General features: G+C 40.1%; 1 protein-coding gene and 1 pseudogene across 2 annotated transcripts in view; one reads left to right on the top strand and one right to left on the bottom strand.

The window, feature by feature from the left end:
- Positions 1-5004: 5004 nt before the first annotated feature.
- On the bottom strand, positions 5005-12192 carry LOC119518141 (annotated as a pseudogene).
- An 11351-nt stretch (positions 12193-23543) lies between these two features.
- The window catches only part of AUTS2 (activator of transcription and developmental regulator AUTS2), a 1176422-nt gene continuing 1173876 nt past the window's right edge, over positions 23544-26089 (top strand). Inside the window, exon 1 of one of the 2 annotated variants that reach the window (XM_037814365.1) lies at positions 23544-24239. In XM_037814365.1, coding sequence (XP_037670293.1) covers positions 23931-24239 — 309 coding nt within the window. In that variant the 5' untranslated portion in view covers positions 23544-23930. The remainder of the gene's footprint in view (positions 24240-26089) is intronic. The other variant, XM_037814366.1, reaches the window with a different exon arrangement.

The raw sequence follows: 26089 nt of genomic DNA, 5'->3' as shown, positions 1-26089 counted from the left end.
ATGGGATGCCTCAAAAATGGGACCACCAGAGAAAAAGAAATAGTTCTTGGAAACTGAAAATTGGGTAGCACATTTAATAGAAGGATTTGAAGACAGAGTTAAAGAAATCTTCCAGAAAGTAGAGCAAAAAGACAAAGAGATGGAAAATATGAGAGACGAGATAAAACAATAAGAGGATTTCTTCAAGAGGTTCAAAATATGTATAACAGAAGTTCCAGAAAATGAAGTGGAGTAAATTATAAAAAAAAACACACCTCAAAATATCACAGCCTAAAATGGTCCACTGATTGCCTAACATAATAGATGAAAGAACATCCCACACCAAGGTATATGATCCTGAAATTTCAGAAGACAAGGTAAAAGGAGAATATTCTAAAAGCTTCCAGAGAGGAAAAACAGATTCTATACAATGGACTGAAAATTCCAATGGCATCAGACTTCTCAGTAGTAAAACTGGAAGCTTAGAGCAAATGAAGCAATGCTCTCAACATTCTGATGAGAGATGACCTTTAACCCAGAATTCTTCCCCAGGTAAATTACGATCAATCAAATGTGAGGACAGATTAAAGACACTGTCAGATATTCAAAAATTCAAAAAATGTCCACCCATGTTCTATACTGGAAGGTATAGTGCCTAAGTCAAGGGAAAATACTAAGAAAGAGGGATATTTGGGATGCAAGGACTATAGCATCTAACTCAGAAGAGGGCAAAGGTAAGATCTGGTATGACAGTAAAAAAAAATTCAAGAAAGACAATTGTGCAGCAAGCTGACAGAGTTCCTAGTACAGCATGGAAGACATGGTAGAGAAAGCTCCAGGAAAATATGGAACTGGCATTTGCCAAGTATATGAACATTCAGAAAAGATGACTGGCAGGCATATATGAGGTTGGAATACTTGGGAAATTAAGTCAATGGAAAAGACAGGCAAATAAAAATTAAGGCCTCTAAACTTCTGATTGACCAAGATAGAGGTGCAAGACAATCCAAGGTGCCATCCCCCCACAGAATCTTTGAACAAGGAGCATAAACTGGCTAAGGCATCTTCCTCAAAACTCCAGAAAACAGTTAAAGCATTGGATGGGCGATCATATCCTCTTTATTTGTCTTGTAATCTTTTCTTGCACATGGTATATTCAGCAAATGCTGAATCAAGAAAATGCAGCTTTAAAATGGTAGGAGAAGCTCATGGTACACTTGCTGCCCCCACCTCCCTGCCCCAACCCCTCCATGGTATGGTAAGGAGCCAGGCTGAGCTCCCACTGTGGTCCTAGGCCCTGTACCAGAGGGAGCAGAATAACCACCATGTGCATACTGGGATGCCTGTATTTCAGTGCCAACCTATTGGATGGCAGTCCAAAAAACTGAACCAGTAAACTCGTCTCTGGCTCACCCTCACAAAACTTGCCCTGTAGGCAGAAACAGCCTATGGACAGTGAAAGCAGTGTAAGAAACAATTAAGTCAAAGCAGTCCAGGGCAGAGAATTATAGGCTTTAAGTTATACAGTAGAACACCTGTAAGTCTATTTCACAGAGAGTAGAAGGGAAGTTTGGATTCCTGAAAACAAGGTAATTCCTAAAGTCATGAATGAGCAGAAAATGCGGGCTCAGAAAATGCAGAGAGGACCCTGCATTTCACTTTTGTGTTGCTCTGATGTTCTTCACAGGAGAGCAAAACCCTGAAGGAGAGCATAAGCTAACACAGAGCCAATTGGCAGACTATGAAAGGTAATTTTTGCATTGGTTTGTTTTTGTTAGCTCCTAGTACTCAGGGAAATCTTTCTCATATCACTGTCTGGATACCAACTTAAGGAACAGACAGCTCAGGGGCTAAATCCAAGGGTTAAACCTTACATCATTAAAAGGTACTCTGTGCAAGAAGAGATTACAAGACAAACAAACGAGATATCATGGCCCGTCTAAAGGAACATGATACATTCAGAAATGATCAGTGAAGAAGACCAGACTTTGAATACACCAGAAAAAGACTTTAAAAATATGATCCTCGACCCGCCCTCTGGAAGCTCCTGGTGAATCTAATGTTTCACCGACTTGGAAGGAAGATTGAGTGGCATAACATCCACTTATTGCCAAGCTTTCGGGTAGTAGAAAACAGGCGTTGGGACATGGACAGCCACTTGCAGGAGATCTGGGAGCAGCAGAAGCTAAGGCGACAGCTCCTCGTGCAGCAGTTGGGAGCTGAAAGTGCGGACAGCATTGGTGCTGTGTTGAATAGCAAAGATGAGCAGAGAGAAATTGCTGAAACAAGAGAAACTTGCAGGGCTTCCTATGATACCTCTGCTCTAAATGCAAAACGTAAGTATCCAGATGAAGGAGAGACAAAGACAAAATGGAAGAATATAAGGACGAGCTGGAAGTGCAACAGGAGGAAGAGAGTCTGCCATATGAAGAAGAGATTTACAAAGATTCTAGTACTTTTCTTAAGGGGACACAGAGCTTAAATCCCTATAATGATTATTGTCAACATTTTGTAGACACTGGACATAGACCTCAGAATTTCATCAGGGATGTAGGTTTAGCTGACAGATTTGAAGAATATCCTAAATTGAGGGAGCTCGTCAGACTTAAGGATGAGTTAATAGCCAAGTCTAACACCCCTCCTATGTACTTATAAGCAGATATAAAAGCTTTTAACATCAGAGAATTAACACCCAAATTTGATGTGAGTCTTCTGGAACCCACTTTAGAAGAATATTACCAAGAGACTGGCATCACAGCTAATGATGCTGGACTTGGGATGATATTAAATTAGAAATTGATGAGATTGCAGCACCTCAATCACACCATAACAATAATGTTTTATTTGATAACAACTTAACTTAAATAGCATATATGACACTGTTTTTGTACCCACCTGCCCCCCACTTTTTTGTTGTACTTGTTACAGGTTATATCTTTATGCATTGAATGTCCAAAACCACAGATACATCATTACCTCTATACATTTGCATTTTGGAACCTGTAAGAAGTAAAAAAGTGGACTCACATACCAAAAAATAAAATACAAATGTACTGGCATTTATCGTTTCCCATATGGTTATCTTTATAGAAGTCTTTATTTCTTTATGCCTCTTCTATCTGCTGTCTCGTGGCTGAAGAACTCCCTGTAGAATTGCTTATAGGGCAGGTTTAGTGGAGACAAATTCTCTCAGCTTTTATTTATTTGGAAATGTTTTAATCTCTTCTTCATTTTTGAAAGAGAGTCTTCCCAGATATAAAATTCTTGACTGGCAATTGCTTTCTTTCAGCACTTTAAATAATTCCTCCCACTGCCTTCTTTTCTTCATGGTTCCTATTGAGAACTCGGCATTTAATCGTATCGGGGCTCACTTGTACATAAAACATTGCGTTTCTGTTGCTGCCTTCAGAACTCGCTCCTTGTCCTTGGCATTCCATAGTTTGACTACTGTGTGTAGGCATTGCTCTCTTTGACCTCATCCTGTTTTGGGTTTGTTGGCCTCATGTGTATATTCATGTCTTTTGTTAATTTGGGGAAGTTTTCTGCCATTATTTCTGTGAATATTCCTTCTGCCCCTTTCTTTTTTCTTCTCCTGAATGTGTATATCATATGTTCCATGGTGTCCCATAGGTCTCCCAGGTTTTTTCACCTTTTTTTCAATCTTTTTCTTTCTGCTCCTCAGCCTGAATCATTTCCGTTGTCTTGTCTTCAAAGTCACTGATTCTTTCTTCTGCCAGGTCCAATCTGCTGTTGAAATGCTCTTGGGAAATTTTCATTTCAGTTATTGAGGTCTTCAACTCCAATAGTTCTGTTTGGTTCCTTTTAAACTTTCTGTCTCTTTATTGAGATTCTCATATTGCTCATTCATTGCTTTCTTGATATCCTTTAGTTCTTTCTCTGTATTTTTCTTCATCTCCTTAAGCATATTGAGGATCATTTTTTTTAAAGGTTTAAAGTTTCATTAGAAGAATCATACACAAAATAAAAAATGTATTTATCAAGAATAATGATACTTCATTAAATTCAGAAAATCCATTTAAAACATGAGTTACAGTACAGAAAGAGAAATGACAGCATAAAGTCTTATACAACAAACTGATCTGCAAAACCAGTCCCTTAAAAACAAGCAACAGACCATAATGCTTTTAATAAAAGGCAACTGCAGTTCTGTTTTCCAAGCTGTATTCTTAAGTTGAGGAATTTCTGTAATTGGTTTTCACATTAAGCTTTCTCCATAACTAGTTTAAAGATATATATATGCATATATATAATTTTCTCATCACCAAGTACTTTATTCCTCAAAATGTTTAAAACAAACACCTGATAACCAGGTGTCTTTGCTGTTGACTCTGTTACTTCTATTTTGCTGAGGAATACAAAACTGCTTCAAAAGTCAATCCAAGTTCACATCCATACCAAAGTGCTAGCACTTGGCTATTTGTCCTTGTTTGCTTCTAAGGAAGCATGATTAAGAGTCACGTGTAGCTACACAATTAATATTATAATGATGAGCTTTTTGGAAGGTTTTTTTTTTTAGTCAGCCAAAATACTCAAATTATATCTGAGTTGAAGATTTTTTAAAAGGAAAAAAAAACTATCTTTTTCTGTTGTTTCATTGATAAAATGTTAAGACCCCAATAGAAGTTTATCATCTGTCCCAATTTATTCTATCAAGGCTCACCAACAGCTTCCCATTTGCTGTGATAGTAGTGGCAAGATGCACATTATCTCAACTCCTGTCACACTAGTATAGCACAGAGTGGGTCTTTTTCATTGCTCACTTCAATTATTCCTAAAACGCAAAAGCCTTTGCAATTAGTTGGAATATATCAGAATAAACTGAGTCAGTCTCTGAAGTGAAGGTTTTTTGTGTTGTTCCATTCTGTTCAGTTACATGCACATGACAAAGGGCAGGATCATTCATTTATCCTAAACAAAACTAGATAGCATGTATGACAAATTCAAGGAAGGCTGGCTAAGATATTCTGCAGCTTAGAGAAACTAAAGCAAAGTGCAAGCTGGAATGAAATTCTAAAATATGTCTCCCAAATGAAATTCAAACTGAAATTAAGAAGGGCATTAACAGGATCAGTGTCTTCAGAAATTATACAGGTGGAAAGCCACCCTTGTGTGCTCCTCCACGGCCCCCTCTAAAGCCACCTCTTTCTCCTCAGAAGTTAGATCGATTTCTTTCTTGTCCACCACCAGCAGAAGTTCCACCTCTCCCTCCACCCTTGGGAGCTCCACCTCCATGATCAGATTTAAATTTGGGAGGAGGTGACTTTGGTCGAAGTCTCTCAATTTCTTCTGTACATCCAGTCAAGTAGGAATTAGGGGCGCTGAAATAGGATGCATATGTTTCTGCACTGTAGTTGCTATTTGTAAGAATTGGTCCAACCGTAAGCCAGCCTGGTCGAATTGTACTAGCTCTTCCAAAAAGATGAAGGCATCTTCTACCAAGGCAAAAATGTTCAATTATATGAAATATTTCTACAGGTTTTTCTATACTGCCGATTTCATATTCTTCTGTGATAATTAAGTCAATGTTAACATTAGCATGAATGAAGTCCCTATCTGTGCTACGTTTAACAGTTCCTTTGATCCCCATTAGGCAGTGTTCCCTTGTTCTTTGGAAGACAGCTTTTGGATCTAAAGTCTTAAGTCTTCCCAGGATTGTTTTTATTTGTTTTAATCCAACAAATATCTTCACATTTTCTATAGCCCCACTTGTGTAAACACCCTCTTCCAAGGTCCAATCCCTCCCTGGAACCACACCAGGATGAGGTCAAAGAGAGCAATGCCTACACACAGTAGTCAAACTATGGAATGCCAAGGACAAGGAGCGAGTTCTGAAGGCAGCAACAGAAACGCAATGTTTTATGTACAAGTGAGCCCCGATACGATTAAATGCCGAGTTCTCAATAGGAACCATGAAGAAAAGAAGGCAGTGGGAGGAATTATTTAAAGTGCTGAAAGAAAGCAATTGCCAGTCAAGAATTTTATATCTGGGAAGACTCTCTTTCAAAAATGAAGAAGAGATTAAAACATTTCCAAATAAATAAAAGCTGAGAGAATTTGTCTCCACTAAACCTGCCCTATAAGCAATTCTACAGGGAGTTCTTCAGCCACGAGACAGCAGATAGAAGAGGCATAAAGAAATAAAGACTTCTATAAAGATAACCATATGGGAAACGATAAATGCCAGTACATTTGTATTTTATTTTTTGGTATGTGAGTCCACTTTTTTACTTCTTACAGGTTCCAAAATGCAAATGTATAGAGGTAATGATGTATCTGTGGTTTTGGACATTCAATGCATAAAGATATAACCTGTAACAAGTACAACAAAAAAGTGGGGGGCAGGTGGGTACAAAAACAGTGTCATATATGCTATTTAAGTTAAGTTGTTATCAAATAAAACATTATTGTTACGGTGTTAGGATGTGAAATTTAAGTCCCTTGATAACCATAAAGAAAATATCTGAAAAATATATAGAGAAGGAAATGAGAAGGGACTCAAAATGGTACACAACAAAAATTTAATAAATACTAAAGTAAGCATTAATGAAGTAATTGAGAAACAAAAAAGATATGACTTAAAGAAATCAAATTCCAAAATGTTAGAAGAATATCCTGCATTATAAGTAGCTACTTTAAATTAAAAGAATTATAAACCATGATAAAGTGGGATTTATCCCACATATGCAAGTGTCATTCAACATAAGAAAATCAACTAATTTAATACACCATATTAATAGAACAAAGGAAGAAACCCACATGGACATCTCAACTGATACAGAAAAGGCATTTGGTAACAACACTTAGGAAACCAGAAACAGAAGGAACCTTCCTCAACATGAAAAAGGGCATATAGAAAAAAAAAATACATAGCTAACATCATACTCAATGGTGAAAGACTGACAGCTCTCTCTCAAAGATCAGGAACAAGACAAGGATGAAAACTGTTACCACAGTTATTCAACATGTACTAGAAGTTCTTGCCAGAGCAATCAGGTAAGAAAAAGAAATAGAAGGCATCCAAATTGGAAAGGAAGAAGTAAAACTTTCCCTATTTGCAGATGACATGATCCTATATACAGAATATCCTGAAAAATCCAAAACAAAGCTACTAAAGCTAATAACATAATTAAGCAAAGTGGCAGGGTACAGATCAACATGCAAATATCAGCAATGTTTTTATACATCAATAATGAACAATCTGAAGAGTAAGTCAAGGAAAAAACTCCCATTTTCAACAGCAACTAAAATAATCAAATATCTAGGAACAAATTTTATCAAGGATGTTGTTTTGGTTTGCTAAAGCTGCTGGAATGCAATAAACCAGAAATGGGTTGGCTTTACAATGGAGATTTATTAGTTTATGAATTTACAGTTCTAAGGCGATGAAACTGTCCCAACTAAGGCATCAACAGGATGATACCTTCTCTGAAGAAAGGCCGCTGGCATCTGGGACACCTCTGTCACATGGGAAGTCACATGGCCGGTTTCTGCTGGTCCTTTTCTCCTGGGTTTAGCTTCTGGCTTCAGTGGCTTTCTCTCTGAGCTTCTGTGGGTCCTCTTTTAGCTCCTCCAGGGGCTTTTTATCTCTGCTCTCTTTAAACTTCTTGATTATTTCTCTCTGAGTTCTCTTGGCTTTTTCTGTCTTTTATCATCATAAATAATAAAAAGGATTAATACCCACCTTAAATTGCCTGAGTCATAAATTGAAACAACCTAATCAAAAGGTCCCATCCACAATAGATGTGCACCCACAAGAATGGATTAAAATAATCTTTTCTGGGGTACATAACAGCTTCAAACAGCACAGACATAAAGGACTTGTACGTGGAAAACTACGAAACACTGGTAAAAGAAATCAAAAAAGACCTAAATGAATGGAAGGACATTCTGTGTTCATGGATTAGAAGACTAACTATTGTTAAGATGTCAGTTCAACCTAAGGCAATTTATATAGTCAATACAATCCCAACTGTAATTTTAACAGCCTTTTTTGTTAACTGGAATAGCGAATCATCAAATTTATATGTAAGGGCAGGGGGACCTGAATAGGTAAAACTTTTTGAAAAAGAAGAATGAAGTTGAAAGACTTACACTTCCTGAGTTTAAAACTTACTACAAAGCTATAATAATCAAAACAACATACAGGCCAAACACAGCAGATAAGCCATTGTTACTGAATTGAGAGTTCAGAAATAATCCCCCATACAAATGGCCATTTCATTTTTGACAAGAGTGTAAGTCTACTCAATGGGGAAAGAATCTCTTCAACAAATGATGCTGGGAAAACTGCATCTTCATATGCAAAAAATGAAGGTGGACTCCTACCTCACACTGTATACAAAAATCAACTCCAAATGGATCATATAAATATATATTAATATCATTAAATATAAGAGCCCAAACTATAAAGCTCCTAATAGAAAACATAGGAAAGATCCTCAGGACCTCGTTGTTAGGCAATGGTTTTTTGGCTTTATACCAAAAGCATGAGGAACAAAGGAAAAAATAGATAAATGGGACTTTAACAAAATAAAAAACTTCTGTGCATCAAAGGAATTTATCATGAAAGTAAAAAGACACCCTAACCAAAGGGAGAAAGTATTTGGGAACCATACATCTGAAAAGTGTTTAATATCTAAAAAATATAAAGAATCTTATAACTGAACAACAAAAAGATGAACAACCCAATTAAAGAAATAGGCAAAAGTCTTGAACAGACTTTTCTCCAGAGAAGATATACAAATGGCCAATAAACACAGGAAAAGATGCTCAACATCAGTAGCCATTAGGGAATTCAAATAACCATAATGAGATACTCTCTCACACCCACTAGAAGGGCTACTATTTTAAACAGAAAATATGAAGTACTAAAGAGGATGTGGAGAAATAGGAACACTCATTCATTGTTGGTGGGAATGTACAATTGTGCAGTCGCTGTGGAAAACAGTTTGGCAGTTTCTCAGAAAGTTAAGTACAGAATTAATCATATGACCTGGCAATCCCAGTTCTAGATTTATATCCAAAAGAATTGAAAGCAGGGATTCGAACAGATATATGTACAGTGATGTTCATAATGGCATTATTCACAATTTCCAAAAGATGGGGTAACCTATAACCTAAGTGTCCATCTGTAGATGAATAAACAAAATGTGTTATAGCCATAAAATGGAATATTATTCAGCTATAAAAAGGACTGAAGTTCTGATACATTCTACAACATTGGTGAACCTTGAAGACATCGTGTTGAGTAAAATAAGCTAGACAAAAAAGGACAAGCACTGCATGATCTCACTGATATGAAATAAACAGAATAAGCAAATTCACTGAGTAAAAAACTAGGATATAGGTTACCAGAGGCCTGGGTGGGGGAAGGGAAACGAGAGTTAATGCTTAATTGGCACAGAGTTTCTGTTTGGGGTAATGGAAAAGTTTTGGTCTTGGATGGGGGTGATGGTAGTGAATGTAATTATCTTCACTGAATTATATATTTGGAAGTGGTTAAAAGGGGAATTTTTTGGTTGTATACAAGTTACTAAGATAAAATCTTTTTAAACCATAGGACTGTATAGTGGACTCTAATGTGAACTTTGGACTACAGTTAATTACAATAATATTCTTTCATCAGTTGTATCAAAGGTATCATGCTAATACAAAATATTAATGGGGAATATGTGGAATTTTGTTTCTGCATAATTTTTTAATAAACCTGTAACTTCTGTAATTTAAAAAACAAAATCTCTTAGGAAAAAGCAGAACAAAACAAAACAACCTCCCAACAAAAGTGATGAGATAAATATAACACTGTTTACGTAGTATATTCTCCTTCTTGAAAGATGTTTTATGTGGTCCTCACATCTGATGTTATTGTGTGTTAAGCTGGTAAAGTGAATGTCTTGATGAATCTTTTGTTTAAAAACAGTAAGCTATTCTCTTGTCTCACGCAGAGAGAAATACACTGTTGTGTTTGAGTGGGGGGTGGTTATTGAACAATAGTCAGGATGTTGGATTTCACAGGCTTGTTCTAGTGTTTAAAATGTTTTTCATTAGTCAGTAAGAAAATCTTGCTTAACCCTTCTTATTTGGAAACTGGCTTGGATATCCATAGGACCCTTCTTCAAATTTCCAGTGAGATGACAATCTTCAACTTATTGATCCTCCATTTCTTCATCCGTAAAATACTATCCACCTTGTCTTTGTGGATTCAATAAGTTTTTTTTTAAATTTCATTTATTCATTGAGTAAATATTTACTTGGTTCTTACCAACTATGCTTGATCCTGGGAATATAATTGTCAGTGAAAAAGACGTGGTCCATACCTTTGTGACGCTTCCAATTAACTGGGATAGAAAATGTATGTAAAGAACATAGAATAGTGCCTGGCATGTTAGGAGATGTTGATAAACATCAATTTCCTAGCCCTGGAAACAAGAAGCTGGACCTCAGGGGTGACCTGGGTCTTTGTTTCGTAGGGTATATTGCTCATATTCATAGCAATCCTAGGCCATTCTACCTAGACTGTAAGCACAGGCGTCATCCCTCTGCCCCATTACCTAAAACTCCAGCAAGAAAGCAAGCCACTCGATTTACCTTCCCCAGGTTGCAAGGCAATGTAATTTTACGTCCAGAGAAGAGAGGATTCAAAAGTTTACCAAAGTCCTGGGAACTTAAATTGTAGGCAGGGATGATATTGCTGTTTATCACTGTCTACTTATTTTCTATTTAAAGAGTTTTATCTTCCTAATAGAGGGGGCTGGTTTAATAGAGAGTCAGGGGAAATGTCTAGTGAATGTATTGATTGAAAGTATGATGATAAATGTGGGTAACTTATCTCCTAATCTTCCTGCAGATTTGCCTAGCTGGGGGAGAATAAGATTATTTTTAATATAGCCAAGAAGTCCTTTTTCCTTTGACTTAGGATTCTGTTACCATACAGATGCCTAAATGACTCTGTTTTCTTCTTTTCCCAGAAAAAGGAAGAGTTTGTGCACTGGCATGAGGTAGAAGATACTCCTATGTATGATACTTTATGCCTGAATGGAAAGTTTCATCATTTCATCTAGGAACAATTAGGCTATGCCAGGATAATACTTAAGGAATGAAGCAAATAAATAGACTACTCACATATCAAATATATCCACATTTTTCCAGAGTAGAAGATGGTCATTACACCTCAAGGGAAAAAAAAGCAAGGACCTTTGTTACCAAGGACAAGAAAAGGCTTCTAATGCACTTCTCCACAATTGTGCACATAATAGAGACAAACCGAAGGGCTAGAAGGAAGGAGACTGTTTAATGAAGCAAATTAATTTTATCTCAGATTCCATTCTATAATACAGAAATGTTTCTGAAATAAAAGTGGTACAGAACACCGGATTGTTATTGTGTCTGCTCTTTGCTTCCTTGAGACAAATGCAATGAGGAAACAGGTTTTTACTCTGATGCTCTAACAAGAAGGGAGTTCTGTCACATCCAGTGACTGATAATGCTCAGTCCTATCCATTACTCCATTCACATAATAAGGTTTGCTTGCTTTTAAGGTTACTCGGGTTCTAATGTTGTTATGGCCCTTTCTTCTGCTCTGGTCTCATTTTGAGAGAGGGCTGGTAGAAAGAGAGGTGTACTGGGCAGCTTTCATTCGTGGGCATAATGTACTGTCACCCCTTTCTCTAAAGTCTAGAATCTTCTTGTGGATGACAGGAATGCATGTAACAGGAGTTTCAGTGGGGCGAGAAGCTTGGATGTCAACGTGCATTTAACAACAGCAACAACTGACATCCCATCCCCAACAGTTTTTCTTCAAGTTAGAAATTATTAGGGTAGAAATGCTTAAAGAGCATTTATACCTCAAGAATCTTCATGGTGTTTGAAATAAACACACTATGGATTATATTAAACCTGTTGGTAGGAAAGGTTTTTAACCCCAAGTTTAACTAATTTCTCATAGCTTGAAATTCCATTACAAAGTAAACCATATCTCAAAAACTGTAATTAAAAAATAAAACATTCATTCTAAGTTGAAAAGGAAGAATTCTTTCTTTCTAGTTGATCTAGGTTATTCCATATTTTTGTTCTGTCATATTTATATAAGAGAACTCAGTCTCAAACTCTGCTTTCTGGTGATAATAATTTTCTATTATAGGTTTGCCTTTAGTTATTCTGCAAAAATCTTACATGCTTAAGAACTGGTGCCATGTAGGTAGAACTTTTTGTTAAACTGAAATCATTCTGAAAACTCTACCTTGACTATTGTTATTGTTGTTATTTTGTTGAAATAACTATAAATGAAGAAGCTTAAAATAATTAAAAGAACACAGCTGGTTCTACGTCCAGCTCTATCACTGTGTAGCTGTGACCCTGGGCAAGGCACCATCATCTCTCTCTGGGTCTCTGTTTACTTATTTATAAAATGAATACCTTTGACCACAGCAATTCTAATATCATATTCAATTTTAAAAATATATATCCTGAAACAAGTCTCCATAGCAATGTCCTGGTGCTGCCCTCTCTGCCCGTCCTGCTGTTATGCTGAGGCCCATAGACTCTCAGACCTTCATGTTTTCTTCTAGGCCTGAAGCCAAGGATTTTGGTTTCATTGATTTATTTGATTTCAGGACTTCTTTTCCTGAGAAATGCAAGATTTGGGCTTAATGTGTTTTCCTCGGCTTTTTATTTTGTAAAGTTTCAACACTTCAGAAAAGTTGCAGGAAAAGTACAATGAAGAGCTGTATACCCTTCATTTAGATTTACCACTTGTTAACATTTTGCCCCATTTCCTTTCTATTTCTCTATCCTTTTTCTTGATATACAGGTATTCTGGAACCCTTTGAACATATGCTGTAGACATCATGACACTTCATCCCTAAATGCTTTAGCATATATTTTCTAAGTGAAAAGACATTCTCCTACATAACCACAAATACAGCTACTTGAGAAATTGAACACTGATTCAATATTATTTTCTAAGTTCACTCCATGCTCAAATTTTTCCAATTCTCCTAATAATGTCCTGTATGGCTTTATTATTATTACTATTATTGTAGTCCATGATCCAAGCAAGGATTATGTGTTGCATTCAATTTGTATCTCTTTACTCTCCCTTTATCTAGAACAGTTTCCCAGTCTTTTTTATCAGCTTATTTTTTTTCATGATATTGACATTCTTGGAGAATTCAGGACAGTTTTGCATAATGTCCCTGAACTTGGATTTGTTTGGCCATGCCCTAATGATGAGAGTCAGGTTTAAGATGTTGGAAGGAATATTATATAGGTATTGTTGTGTCCTCAGTGCATCATATTAGGAGGTATGCAATGTCATGACTGGTGATGCTAAGTTTGATCATCTGGTTAAGGTGGTATTCACTGAATGTCTCCAGGGTAAAGGTAATCTCAGGCATAACACTTTCAGTCTGTGTGAATATACTGTTTCCAAAGGTTTTGGCATCCATCATCAATGGATGTAAGCTTACTATGTTTTGATTGTCCTTTACAAACGTGGACTGTAATAATCAACAGACCTTTGGCAGAATGGAGGAAAACAATTGGTCATGTGGACTTGACAACAAGATAAACCCTGGTGTGCGTGTGTGTGTGTGTGTCTGTGTGTGTGTGTATATGTATGTATGTGTGATGGAGATGCTGAGGAAGAGTGAGAAGCTTCGTCATGTTGCTAGCATTTTAAGCGGTATTAAGTGAGAGTAAAGGTTGAGTGCCTAACATGGAATCTAAGAAAAATAAACTTTTGTCAGGTGTCAAACAGAACAAAAAGACTATTGTGTTTCTGTCTTTGCAGTTTCTCTGTATTATGAGACAAGACCTAGAGCTCAAGAATAATGCATACAAACAATAAAAATAATGTATGAAATCTTTTGGTTTCTTTACAGTAAGTTACAACTTCCCTTCTTTCTTTCGTCTTTTATTTTTTCCCCAGTAAATTTTTGGTAAAATTTCATTATACTTCTGTTAGCTAAAATTAAGGTATCATTAATAGGAAAGGCAATATTAATCAATACTGTGGGAGAAGCAAAATGTTGCAATAGATTTTACTGATAATGAAGTGCTTGATTCCATGTGATTAAGAGAAAGTAACAAAGGGACTGAGGAAACCTCTGTTTTATCTTGAAGAATTGTACCACAATATAGCTACATTTGTTTTCTTCATGTTTCTGTGATTTATCAGAGTTAGTTTTCAACAAAGGCAGAATTCCATATGAATGCATGGGACTATTTATTAAATGTTGGGGAGAACAAACCAAATGTTGCAATAAAGAGAACATTCTGCATAGACGCACAAAAAAAATTATAGCAATAATCTTGATGATGATGATGAATGCTAATGAGCTTTGATAAAAGATCCTGGAAAGCAAAGGTATTCTAATTATAGTACAGTAACTGGAACAGAGAGCATGGAAGGTGAACTGTGGAACAGATTTCGTTTTAAATAGCAAGAACAATCTGGCATAGGAAAGGAGGAAATAAGACCATGAAACAGTAGTTTCCATGTAGTCAAGCAATAGAAATAAAGAAGTCTTAGCAAGACTTTTTTCCCTTGAGGTATTACACTAACACGTGTCTCCTTCTGTTATCATCATGTTTTTCTAATTTATCAGAAGATTCAAACTTAAAGTAGGGAGAACAAGTGCTTTACAATGACATCAGTACTTTAGGAAAAAGAGCCAGGAATTTGAAAAGTAAGCTTTCTGCAACTACAGAGACATTGTTGTTGCTGCTATTACTGTGCTTCCAGAATAACTATGATTGTTAATAGAAAACAGACAAAAGCAGTAGATTTTTCTAAATTTTTTCTTGGAACAGGAGTGCTATGCAACTAAAATACGCACAATGGAGATTCTGAGAACAATCAAAGTGCAGGATAATATAAAGACTGACTTTTTAAGCTGTAATATAGCCCAAATACTCTAAGAACCCAGAATTGTCTCATGAATGAATAATGAAATAGCCTTGTTTTATTAGCTTTATTTAAAACTACGAGTTGAACAACCTTTTCGAGCCCTTTTTAACACTTTTGCAATTTGCTGGAGCAATGGTTTCTTTTCTTTTTTTCTTTGAGCTACTGTGGCTAATCTGATTTTGGTGTTTCAGTAATTATGTCAATTAATGTGTGCTGAGAGTAATTTCATTTGTTGAAATAGAAACCAGGTGAATATGTAATTAGTAGAAGGTTGTCTCTTTAAGACCTTACATGCTTACATGCAATTTTCAGATAAGGTGCAATATGGAAGAGTAGAGTTTTAGTGACCAAACTGGTATCTAGTTTATTTCCTGACAATTGAAACTAAATTACAGTTTCTTTCCACCAGCTCCCACTAAAGACAGATTATAGTCTTGGATGGTCCTGGTTTTGACACTGAATATCCTGCACCCTTGGAAACCTCTCAATCCCAGACAAATGGGGACAGCTGGTCACCCCAATACACACAATTCTCTTTTAAAAGAAATGTTATACTAAAAAAAGATTTACATATTATTAGGTATATTTAACATACAGAAAAGCAATTTAAAAATAAATTTCCATCCCTATTACCACTACAATAAAGCAACTATATATGTAATTTTGTTCCTTCTAAACTTTATGCAAGTGATTACATATAATTTAACAATTATTACAGAAAGTGTAGTCACAAGGTTTGTATAATTCTATGGTCATTAGTTAACAAAATACCTGTCCTCACAAAATCATATGTGTAGTTTCAATGAATCCATAAAATTCTAACATATTTCCATGTCATAAGTTACTTAATCATCCTTCAGTGTTGGACATTTTGCTGTTTTTCAGGATTTTTTTCCTATTATAAATGATAATGCTATTAATATCTTTGTACATATAATATTTCTCTTTTAAATTTAAGAAATAAAACATTGGGGAAATATACATAAGGCAGAATTGTATTGACAATATATTTCCAGTTTAAATTATCAATGTTTTCTTATGAGAGCTAGTGTCTTATTACCCTGCTACTTAAATAACCATTTCATGAAAATTTCTGGAAATATTTGCAATACTTTTTATTTGGATAGTTGAAAGAACAATGTGTTTATTTATTCTGAGAGTCAAGCAATTTTCATCACAGATGAAAATGTTGCTTCTTTTTAGGATCTTTCAAAAGAATGATGGCACTTGAAGAAAAAAGGATCACTGGATATTTGCAATTTCAGAGAAACATCTACTGTGTTCCAAAATTAACAGAGGCATGGAGGAACTCATAAATACTACCAATTCATTTTAAGGACAGATGCTTTGTAAGAGCCTATTTTGGTACTAAGTATGACTCAAATCAATTGTTCCTTCAAGCTTCTTTTGAGGATTTCTGAAGTAGAAGTATGAAGATGTAAAAATGCAATTCTTCATCTATACTGTAATGAAAACACAACAGCCTAGGTCTACAAAATCTACATTCAAATACAGAAAGGATAAGTCAGCAAATCAACTAACATTAATTGAGCATCTGCCATTCTCTGCCCAGTCCTTATTCTCCACAGTGTACCAAGTGATAGTAAAAAGTCACAAGATGTGCATATAGTAACAAAATAATAGAATAGTATAGTATTGTAACAGCAGTATTCAAAAAAGGGTCATGTCTCCTTGTGCACATGTGTTATTTATAATAAAAAATATACACAATATATATGTCTATTGACGAAATATAAATAAATACGCTGTGGAATACTCATAAAATGGAATACTAGACAACAATGAAAACTAATGCACAAGAACTACATGCATCAACAACTTTTACAAAATATTGAATGGAAGGAGCCAGTATTAGTATACATATGCATTGCTATCATTTGCACAAATTTTTAAAACATGCAAAAGAACATCATATATTTTTAGAGAAACTTCAATATGTACTAAAAAATATAGGGAAATGCATGGGAATGATAAACACGGAATTCAGGATAACAATCCTCTGAGGGAGGGGGTAGGAGGGGAGTGGAGAGAGAGGAAGATGTGATCCCAGAGGAGGAACATAGAAGGGTTCAAGGATTTTGGAAATGTTTTATTTCTTAAGATACTGGGGGAGTATGTGACTGTTCATTACATTATTTTGAAATATTTAATAATATATTAAAATATACATAAAGTACCATGAAAGTAGAGGAAAGGCTGTTAATTCTGAGTGGAAGTAGTAATCTGAGTAAACTTTCTGGATGAGTTGGCCTTGATGGATAAATTGGTTTTGATGGATGAATGGAAATTCAATAAGTCCAGATGGCAGGAAAGGAGATTCAGGATGCTGGACCACATGGGCAAAAGCATGGAAGTGTTCTGGGAAAGAGTTCTTTAGGATGCATATATATACATGTACATATATGCTGGAATAAAGGCAGTTGATAAGGTAATTTGGGCCAGGCTGCAAAAGGCTTTGAATATGGCAGAATTTTAAAATAATTACAAAGTTTTTTAGATAGGAGCTTACAATTAGATCTGGGCCATAATTTATTATATTTTTTATAATAATTCCAAAGAGTTGAAACTTTCTTCAAATAGGATGTTATTTGAATCTTAATCTTCTCTTTCAAACTCCTTTTAGATCTATAGTGATCTTCAAATAAAAATAAACACAAAATTGTGGTTCATTATAAGTCATCTACCAAACCCCTTAGAGAAATTGGCCTCAGACTCATGATCAGTAATACAGAGGTCTCTCATCAGTAGCTTTAAAGAGTCATTTAAAGTTTTTTCTTATGATTATCCATCAATTTTCCCACCTTATCATGTGAAGTGAAATTTTAAATAGAAAGCATAGCCCTAAGAAGGGATAGGAGGACCGGCTGGATTAATGAAAACTAAAGCTTATTAAGTTTGCCAAACTACCATTTTACATGATCATCATTTGGTCACCAGCAGATATCTTTCACTGGCTTCATATGGCAGGGTCTGAAGAAAACAAGCTGATCAATATGTTATTATCAGAGTCACCTGCAAAGATGAAAGTTTATTGCACGATATTATGTAAGGCAGCACAACATTTAGCAAATTGAACCACACATCCTCTCCCTCTTTTCTGGACATTAAAACTGCAGTTTGAAAAACAACTTCCAGTGCAGAAAAAAATTAAAACAGCAGGTGATAATTAGGGCAAAGTTACAACGTTATTGCTTATGGGCTACCTGTCAGTTAATGCAAGCTATCACTTGTCCCTAGGAATATTTATTATTAAAAACAAGTTATGAGGGTTAAAGAAGGGACATTAAGTGTGTTGGTCTCCTTATTTGCTCATTGGGAAATGGCACAGAGATAGATCAATTAACCACCTCATTTCTACACTGGTCCCAGGGCAGATGCACACCAAATAACTGAAAGTTATAAACGACCAAAACATAAACCTTAGCTGTCTTGAGACAAAAATCAATCTTCCTAATAAATTAAATTCAAATATTATATATCAGTATGTAGTTTCAAGAAGGATGTGTTAATAATTGCCGTGTTGGCAGAGTGCAAAGTGCAAGACTTAGAGGGATATAAAAATTTAGTAATTTAGAAAATCTGGTACCAAAATTAGCTATCGCTAGTGGAAGGCTCAGAGTTCAGTCCAGTTGTTGAGCTGTAACAGGATTCTCTGACTAGTCAAGGTTGAATGTTCAAGATGTAGTTTGAGTAGTTATTGAATAGTTATTCGATTCAAATAAAAGATTGCACAACTGGAGAGGGTCTCCCAGGTTAAGTAGTTTATTCCTGAACACAGATGTTTTTTCTTTTGTGTATTACAGTAGCACTTAAGTGTTTTCCCTACCAAACAAGTAACCTCTTTTGGAATTATTTCTTTAGCTTTACTCTTTAACATCTACAATCCTTTGGGCAATGAATTCACCTATGCTTTTGCTGATGTGAATGATGAACTCTTTCAAACTGCCTATTTCAGGTTTAAGCTGTAACTTTTACTCCATCCAGTAAGACGTGATGATATGCTATGCTTTATTTGTGTTTACTATATGGTATTCCACTGCATATTTACACTGTATGGTATTGTGTTACTAAACCAAGCTTGTCTACCCATTTTACTGTTGATGAGCATTTGGGTGTCATTAACACATGAAAAAAAGTATTATATAGATTCATGTGTACACAAACAACACCCACACACATTTATACATGGCATTTAAAAGTTTTTTACTGATGTAAAATACACATATACAGAAGTGCACATATCATAATAGTGCAGCTTGATGAATTTCTTGAGCTGGCTGCTGTGTACCAGAAGCCAGCTAAAGAAATAGAATATGACAGCTCCCCAGAAGCCCTCATGACTCTTTCCAGTTAGTAGCCCCCTCCCAAGGATAACCAGTATCCTGACTTCTAACAGCATAAATGAGTTTTGCCTCTTCTTGTACTTTAGATAAATATGTACAATACATACTCTTGTAGGTCCCACTGCTTTCCCTTTACGTTTGTGAGACTCATCCATGATACTGCATTTGGAAGCAGATGATTCCTTGTCAGTGCTGTATAGTATTCTACCGTATGACTCTACCACCACTTTTACTGTCAATGAACATTTGGGTCATTTCCAGTTTGGGGGCTATTATAAATAATGTTGCTGAGGGGTTTAATATATGTCTTTTTGTATACATTTGGTATGGGTATATTCCTAGGAGTAGAATTTCTGGGCCATAGAGTTTGCGTATGTTTAACATTAGTAGGTACTGACCGTTTTTCAAAGTGGTTATACTATATACATATCACTTGATTTCTTGAGGGATCATGCTGAGGAAGGTATTTCAGCATAACTATCAGGGGCACAGGTTTTGGAGTCACTCGGACCAAATTCAGTTTACCACTAAACAGCTATGTCAAGTTCGATAGAATGTTTAACCTTCTTAAGCCTCAGTTTACCTAACTGTAAAATAGGGATAATAAAACCTACCTCAAAATTTATGAGAATTAAATGAGATGTTATTTTAATACACTTAGAACAGTGTCTGGCATGTAGTAAATGCTTAGCTTATTATACGGCAGGTAGTAATTATTAGCTATTAAACATAAACAATGTGGAGAAATAGAAACAAATATGGACAGCATAATCCACAAACAATTTTAATTCTCTGATGGAAGAAAACTAGGAAAATCTGACCCAAAAGGCATTACCAATTCCAGGGAGCATTACGCTTGGACCCTGAAAAAAAAATCATTTAAACATTATCCCAGAATGCATTTGCAAATTACTCTTGCCAGGAGCAAGGTTCTTAGATGCAGTGTATTACCATCCATTTATCCCCCTACCAGACATTACTCTTTAAAGACAGGACTGCCAAGGGCTACTCTGGAAAGTCACTAATGTAATACCTTTTATTATATTTTCCAATTTCACACCTTCCTCAACCCAACCCCCAAGTTGCTGAAAGTGACTGTAATTCCAACATTAGTTTCTAGTATTCCTTGACTCTCACCACCATCTAAGACAACTATCACATCCCTAACAACCCTAAAAACGAGCCCAGATACTTGTTTTAAATTACAAAGAAAATGACTTTGTTGTTGTTGTTGTTGGCATGAGCTTGGTAACTTGCAACTGCTGGAGTAGCATCCTAGAAGTTAACACAGGTACACTCTGTGTAGAAGTGCTGTTTTAGCCTATCGCTTTGGGGCAGCAAGCTCAGTCACAGAGGTAGCTAATTGTGGAAGAAGGCACTGCGTCCCTAACAGATGGAATCAGATCCCGTGTGTGTATCAGTCACTATTCTCAAGAAATGCAGCACACAACTCCTTGAAAAGATGCCGTCTTTTGAGGAGGCCAGTGGTAGAACGGAAAGGGAACTTTCTGAACATTTAGTTGAATCTCTTTACAGATGAGGAAATTAATCATGTAAGAGTCTTGTCTAAGGTCAAATGATTTGTTCCTTGGACAGAGACAAGGCTCAAGTCTTCTTAAGCATAGTCCAGTGGGTGTTCCCTCTGCCCTTGCATTGTGCTTCCTTTCCAGCCTGAATTTAAGAAATATCTAGCCTTGGGATCCAGAAATGGGGAAGCTGGGGGAGTGGAAACTGGAGGAGTGTGACTTAAAACAAGGGAATGACAAACTTTGAATTGTTGTAGGAAGTGCAAGATGAGTGAGGCTTGTAAGATTCAGCAGGGAGGACCTTCTCTGTTTTGTGGACCACTGTATCCCCAGCACCTAGAAGTGTGGGCACGTGGTAAGCACTAATCTTTGCTGAAAGAAGAAATGAATGAATCATTCAATCTTGGGTACATTAGGTTGTAACCCAAAACATGTCCTATTTTCCCTGTAGTACCTCTTTCCAGTAGTACTAACGAAAAGTGCACATTTGGGTTCTAAAGAGGAGAAATCATGTACAAAGCGTGTAGCACGGTGTCGGGCCCGCTGTAATTAATAAATGTCAGTTCATTTTCCTTTTCTTGCTCCCCAAGTGTGGGCTACTGGGGGGAGGGTGTGCGCCATGGCGTCTACGTGCTTGGACAAAGTGAAGCGGGTGTTTAACAGGCTGGGGAAAGAGGGCTGTCGGGGTCGTTCTGTTCCATATAGATCAATTCCGGTGCTCTGAAAAAATGCACAGCTATTTTACCCAGAGAGGCTGGTCGCTCTTGCGGATCGATTCTGGGCTGCAGCTAAGCTCTTTAATACAACTTTTTATAAGCATCAGCTATACTGCGGCGGAAGGAGGGCCCGCGATGGGAAAAGCAGGGAAGCACCCCCTCCCAACAAGTAAGGAAAGCCAGCTTTGGTAGGGACTGCTGTTGGCCGGGTCTAAAGGGTCCCGGGGCTGGGGCGGTCCCCGCGCCCTCCGGCCCCGCCCCTCGCCCGTGGCGGCTGCGGAAGGTTCAAGTTCGACTCCCAGCGACAGGGCCCTGCGCGCCCGGCTTCGCCGCCGCCCGTACGTCCCAAGGGCCTCCCGCTTGAAGGCGAGGCTGGCCCAGGGGTCACTCGGCGCGGGGTCACTCGGCCACGAGTTCTGGTACCACGTGGAGGAAAAGTTTCCAACTCTGCCCGTTGGCTCTCCCGGTGCCCCCCAATGAGCGGAGGCCTCGCGTCCTGGCATCCGCCCCCTTTTCTGTCGCCTCCAGTCGCGACCCCTCCCAAGGAAGCCCCCCTGGTGTACCTTCTCTTGAATTCCCTCTTTCCTTCGCTGCGCTGGTCGCTAAGAGAAAATACGCTGCGGGGGGTCGGGGGTGGACTCCCAAATACTCGGCCCGGGCTCTTCACACGGGCCTCGGGCAAGTGTCCGGAGGAGGATGCGGGGGGCGTGGAACCGGGCCCGCGGAGTATTCAGGGGGGCAGTGAGTCGCACGCACCCCTGGTCCCACAGGCGAGATTACTGTGCGGCTTCCACACCCTCTCGCGCCAACTCCGGCCGGCCACCACCGATCCCACGCGGGCGGCCTCCCCCCCCACGCCCCTCCCCCTTCGTCCCCCCCCCGCTCCCCACTCCCCTCTTCCCTCCGCCCCCATTGCGCAGGCCCGGCCGCCCCAGCGCGCATGCCCTGGGCTCACGAGCGCGGCCAGCCCACAGCCTTTTGCTTTCTACACACTCTACAACTGGGGAGGGGGCGGGGGGAGGAGGGAGCCCGGCCGCCCACGTGATCCCGCCGGCCGGGGCCGCGGGGGCGGGAGCGCGCGCCGAGTGGAGCGCGGGGCGGGTGGGTGCGCTTGCGCGCGCGCGCGGGCGGGCGGTGCGGGGCAGGGCTGAGGCAGGCGGCGGCGGTGGGCCGGCCGGGGAGGGGGAGGAGCGGGAGCTGAGCGAGGCGGGCGGGCGGAGGATGGGGCCGTGCCCGGGCTCTCGCTGCAGGCGCACGGGGACACGCCGTGCACCCTCCGGCTCGGGGCTCTCGCGGCGGCGGCAGCGTTAGCGGCGGCGGCGAGAGCGGCGTTCCCGGCGCTTCCTTGCCGCGCTGCTCCCTCGGGCTGGGCGAAGAGGAGAGGCAGCGGCGGCGGCGGCCGGAGGAGGCGGCGGCACACCGGTGTCTGTCCCCGCTGGAGATTTCTTTCTGCTTTCCTCTTCGACTGGCTCACCCCCTCCCTTTTTTGAGGAAGGGTGACCTCTTCTCTGGGACTGGAAAAAAAATATTTTTGAGGGGGGGGGCGGCAGCGTCAGGGTTTGCTTCTTCTCTTCTTTCATCTCCCCCTCCTCCCCCCTCGAAGACCGAAAAGCAAACCCCACAACTGCTCTAGCATCCTCCTTCCCTTCCTCCACCTCCCTTCTCCTCCACCTCTTCCAGTTTCGCCTTCTCCTCTCTTAATTATTTTCATTATTATGCTTCCCTCTCTGGGAGGTCTCTCCCCTCTCGGATCGCTCCGAAGCGGTGGCCTCCCCTGGATGCATTTCTTAAAAAATTTTGGAGCCTGGGAGTTTTCTCTGAGGTGTGCGTGAGAGGCGGCGGGGGTGTTTTCCTTCTCGAGGGGCGGGTGAAGTTAATTCCCCCCACTTTCTCGCGACCTTTTTGGACCCGATATTCAAACCGGGGGTGGGGGCAGGCGTTTTTTTGGGGGGACGGGGGGCGCGGCGGAGAATGGCAGTGGGGAGGGCTCCCCGGAGCCTCCCAGTCTCTTGATCAAAGCATTCCGCTATTCTGATTTATTGCCTGCTTGGTGAGTTATTTTTTTTTTTTTCCTCCAAAGGAGACCTGTGTGTTCAGCCATTACTTTGCTCGGCGCTGCTTATAGGAATCTCCAACATTCGGTGCTGTGGGTAGAACCACACTTGGGCTCTTTGCTTCTCGCCCTCGCTCCCCGTCCCTCCTCCCCTCTCTCCGCCCCTTCCCCCTTTTCTTTCTCCTCGCTTTCTTCCCCTCTCTCCCTTCTTTCGGCCGCCGTCTCCCCCGCGTCCTCCTCGGGCGGAGGGAAGCCGTGCAAGGAGAGGGAGGGCTTGGTGTCAATTTTTTTGTGTGTGTGGCCGCGGCCGGAGCCCGCGGCGGGCGGGCGGCGAGCGGGGAGAGACCCCGGCGCGGCAGAGCCATGGATGGCCCGACGCGGGGCCATGGACTCCGCAAGAAGCGGCGGTCGCGGTCTCAGCGAGACCGGGAGAGGCGCTCCCGGGGCGGGCTGGGGGCCGGCGCGGCCGGCGGCGGGGGGGCCGGCCGGACCCGGGCGCCTTCGCTCGCTTCGTCGTCGGGCTCCGACAAGGAAGACAATGGGAAGCCCCCGTCCTCCGCCCCGTCCCGGCCCAGACCCCCGCGGAGGAAGAGGAGAGAGTCCACCTCGGCCGAAGAGGACATCATTGATGGATTTGCCATGACCAGCTTTGTCACTTTTGAAGCGTTGGAGGTAAGGGGGACCCCCTCCCCCTCCCGATTTCCCTTTATGCACGACCCCACTTGGCTGCTGCGCCCGGTTTTCCTGCCTCCCCCGCGGCGGTGGTCGGTCTGTCTGTCTAGGCAGAGGTCTTATTGTTGAGGGGTGCTGGGGGCGCCGACAGGCAGGCAGCAGGAGGGAATCGGAAAGCCGTGCCTGGTCTCCTCGTTTCCTCGTTTTGGCTCGTCTTTCCCCTGCGCCCCCTCCCTGCACCCCCTCCACAGCAGATGGGCAGAAAGAAAGGGGTTCACGCATCACAACAGTGCGCCCTCCTCCACGGATAGCTCTGCCCCTACTCCTTCCTCCTTTCCCTCCCCAATCATGGCTTCTTGGCTGGTGGAAATCTGTTTGCTGGGTTTGGGGCGCCCGTGGTCGGTTCTCTGTGTGTTTTCCACAGAACCATATGTCTCTGCGTGTCTCTGTACAGTGTATACCTTTCCTGGGTGTTCTCAGGACCCGAGACTGATGGGGTCTGGTGGTTTCTTTGCCCCCTCTTCCCCCCTGCCTTTTTTTTTTTTTTTTTTTTTTTTTTTTTTTTTGGTGAAGCTGGGGAAGGGGGCGTTTTCTCCTGGTTGGGAGAAAGAACGGAGGAGGGGAGAGCAAAAAAGGAAAGGATGGAATATCTTTCTGTCTTCTGTATGGGGCTCTCACCGAAAGGGTTAATTGTAATATCATCTGTACACATACATATGCACATGTGTGTGTGTGTACATGAGCAATTTAGTTAAAGGACGGAAAGTGGTACACCAGAGAGGGCTGGTGAGAGGAAAGAATAAAATCCTAGCTGGTATCTGAAGGGCTTGTCACCCAATTGTCCCCTCTCCCTTTCTTTTTTGTGTTTTCTTTTTTTCTTTCTAAATGATTGGCTTTGTGTGTGTGTATGTGTGTGTGTCTTTATTCCTTGGGCACCTGCAGCGTTGATTTCCAAATGTACATTTTGCCTGCCTGTTCCCCGACTCCTGGTGGGGGAAGGGGCTAGAGGGGACTGTCCAGAGGTCAGGGGAAACTATCTTTGCCTGGATGGATGTGATTTGGTGCTGGGATTGGTCATCGGTCTCTATAAATTTAACCTGCCTTCTTTTCCTCCCCCTACCTCCCTATCCCCACCCCAACACACACACACACACACACACACACACAAACACACCACACACAGAAAGCTTTGAGATTTTGCAGAGTTGGTCCAGGTTTCTTGAGGACAAAACCAAGACATGAGTTGGTTTATAGCCTTTTATGCACCTAATGTGATGGTTTGAGGTTCCTGAAGGAAACTTTTCCTTTTCCCTTTGGTTTTTGCTGTTATTATGGTATTGTTTCAGTTGCTCACATGCAAGGGAGAGAAGCTTTGTTAATGACAGCTTAAGTCTCACATACAGTAGTTGTACAGGTTTAGATTGCTGGCTTCGTGTGTGTTTGGGTGTCAGGATTAAATATTTTTGAGAAGGAAGTCTTCCTATCTGTGTTGCTGTTTTCTGTTTGAACTGTCTTTGGTTGGGCTGCTGGTGGTGATGGTGGTGGATGGTGGCCGGGGGCTGGGGAGTAAAAGAGGGTGGTATTGGTGGTGGCCATAGATTTTGATGTTCGTGAATCACTCACCCTCTGGTTCTACAACTGGTGCTTTGTTGGCTAAAATGGAGCTTACACAATTGTTTTGAGTGTTGAGGCTCACCACTTATTAGGATAATTGTAACTGTGGCTTTAAGTTTGCCAAGGTGGGAGGGTACTATACAGTGTGACCTCTTTTCTCTCTCTTGCTTTAAAATAGGAATTGAAATGGCACCATCTATCCTAATAGAAAATGGAGTTTGATTAACCACTGCTGA

The sequence above is a fragment of the Choloepus didactylus genome, chromosome 21 (genome assembly GCF_015220235.1).
Source record: "Choloepus didactylus isolate mChoDid1 chromosome 21, mChoDid1.pri, whole genome shotgun sequence".
Taxonomy (NCBI): Eukaryota; Metazoa; Chordata; class Mammalia; order Pilosa; family Megalonychidae; genus Choloepus; species Choloepus didactylus.
This window is presented reverse-complemented; position numbering and strand designations above follow the sequence as displayed.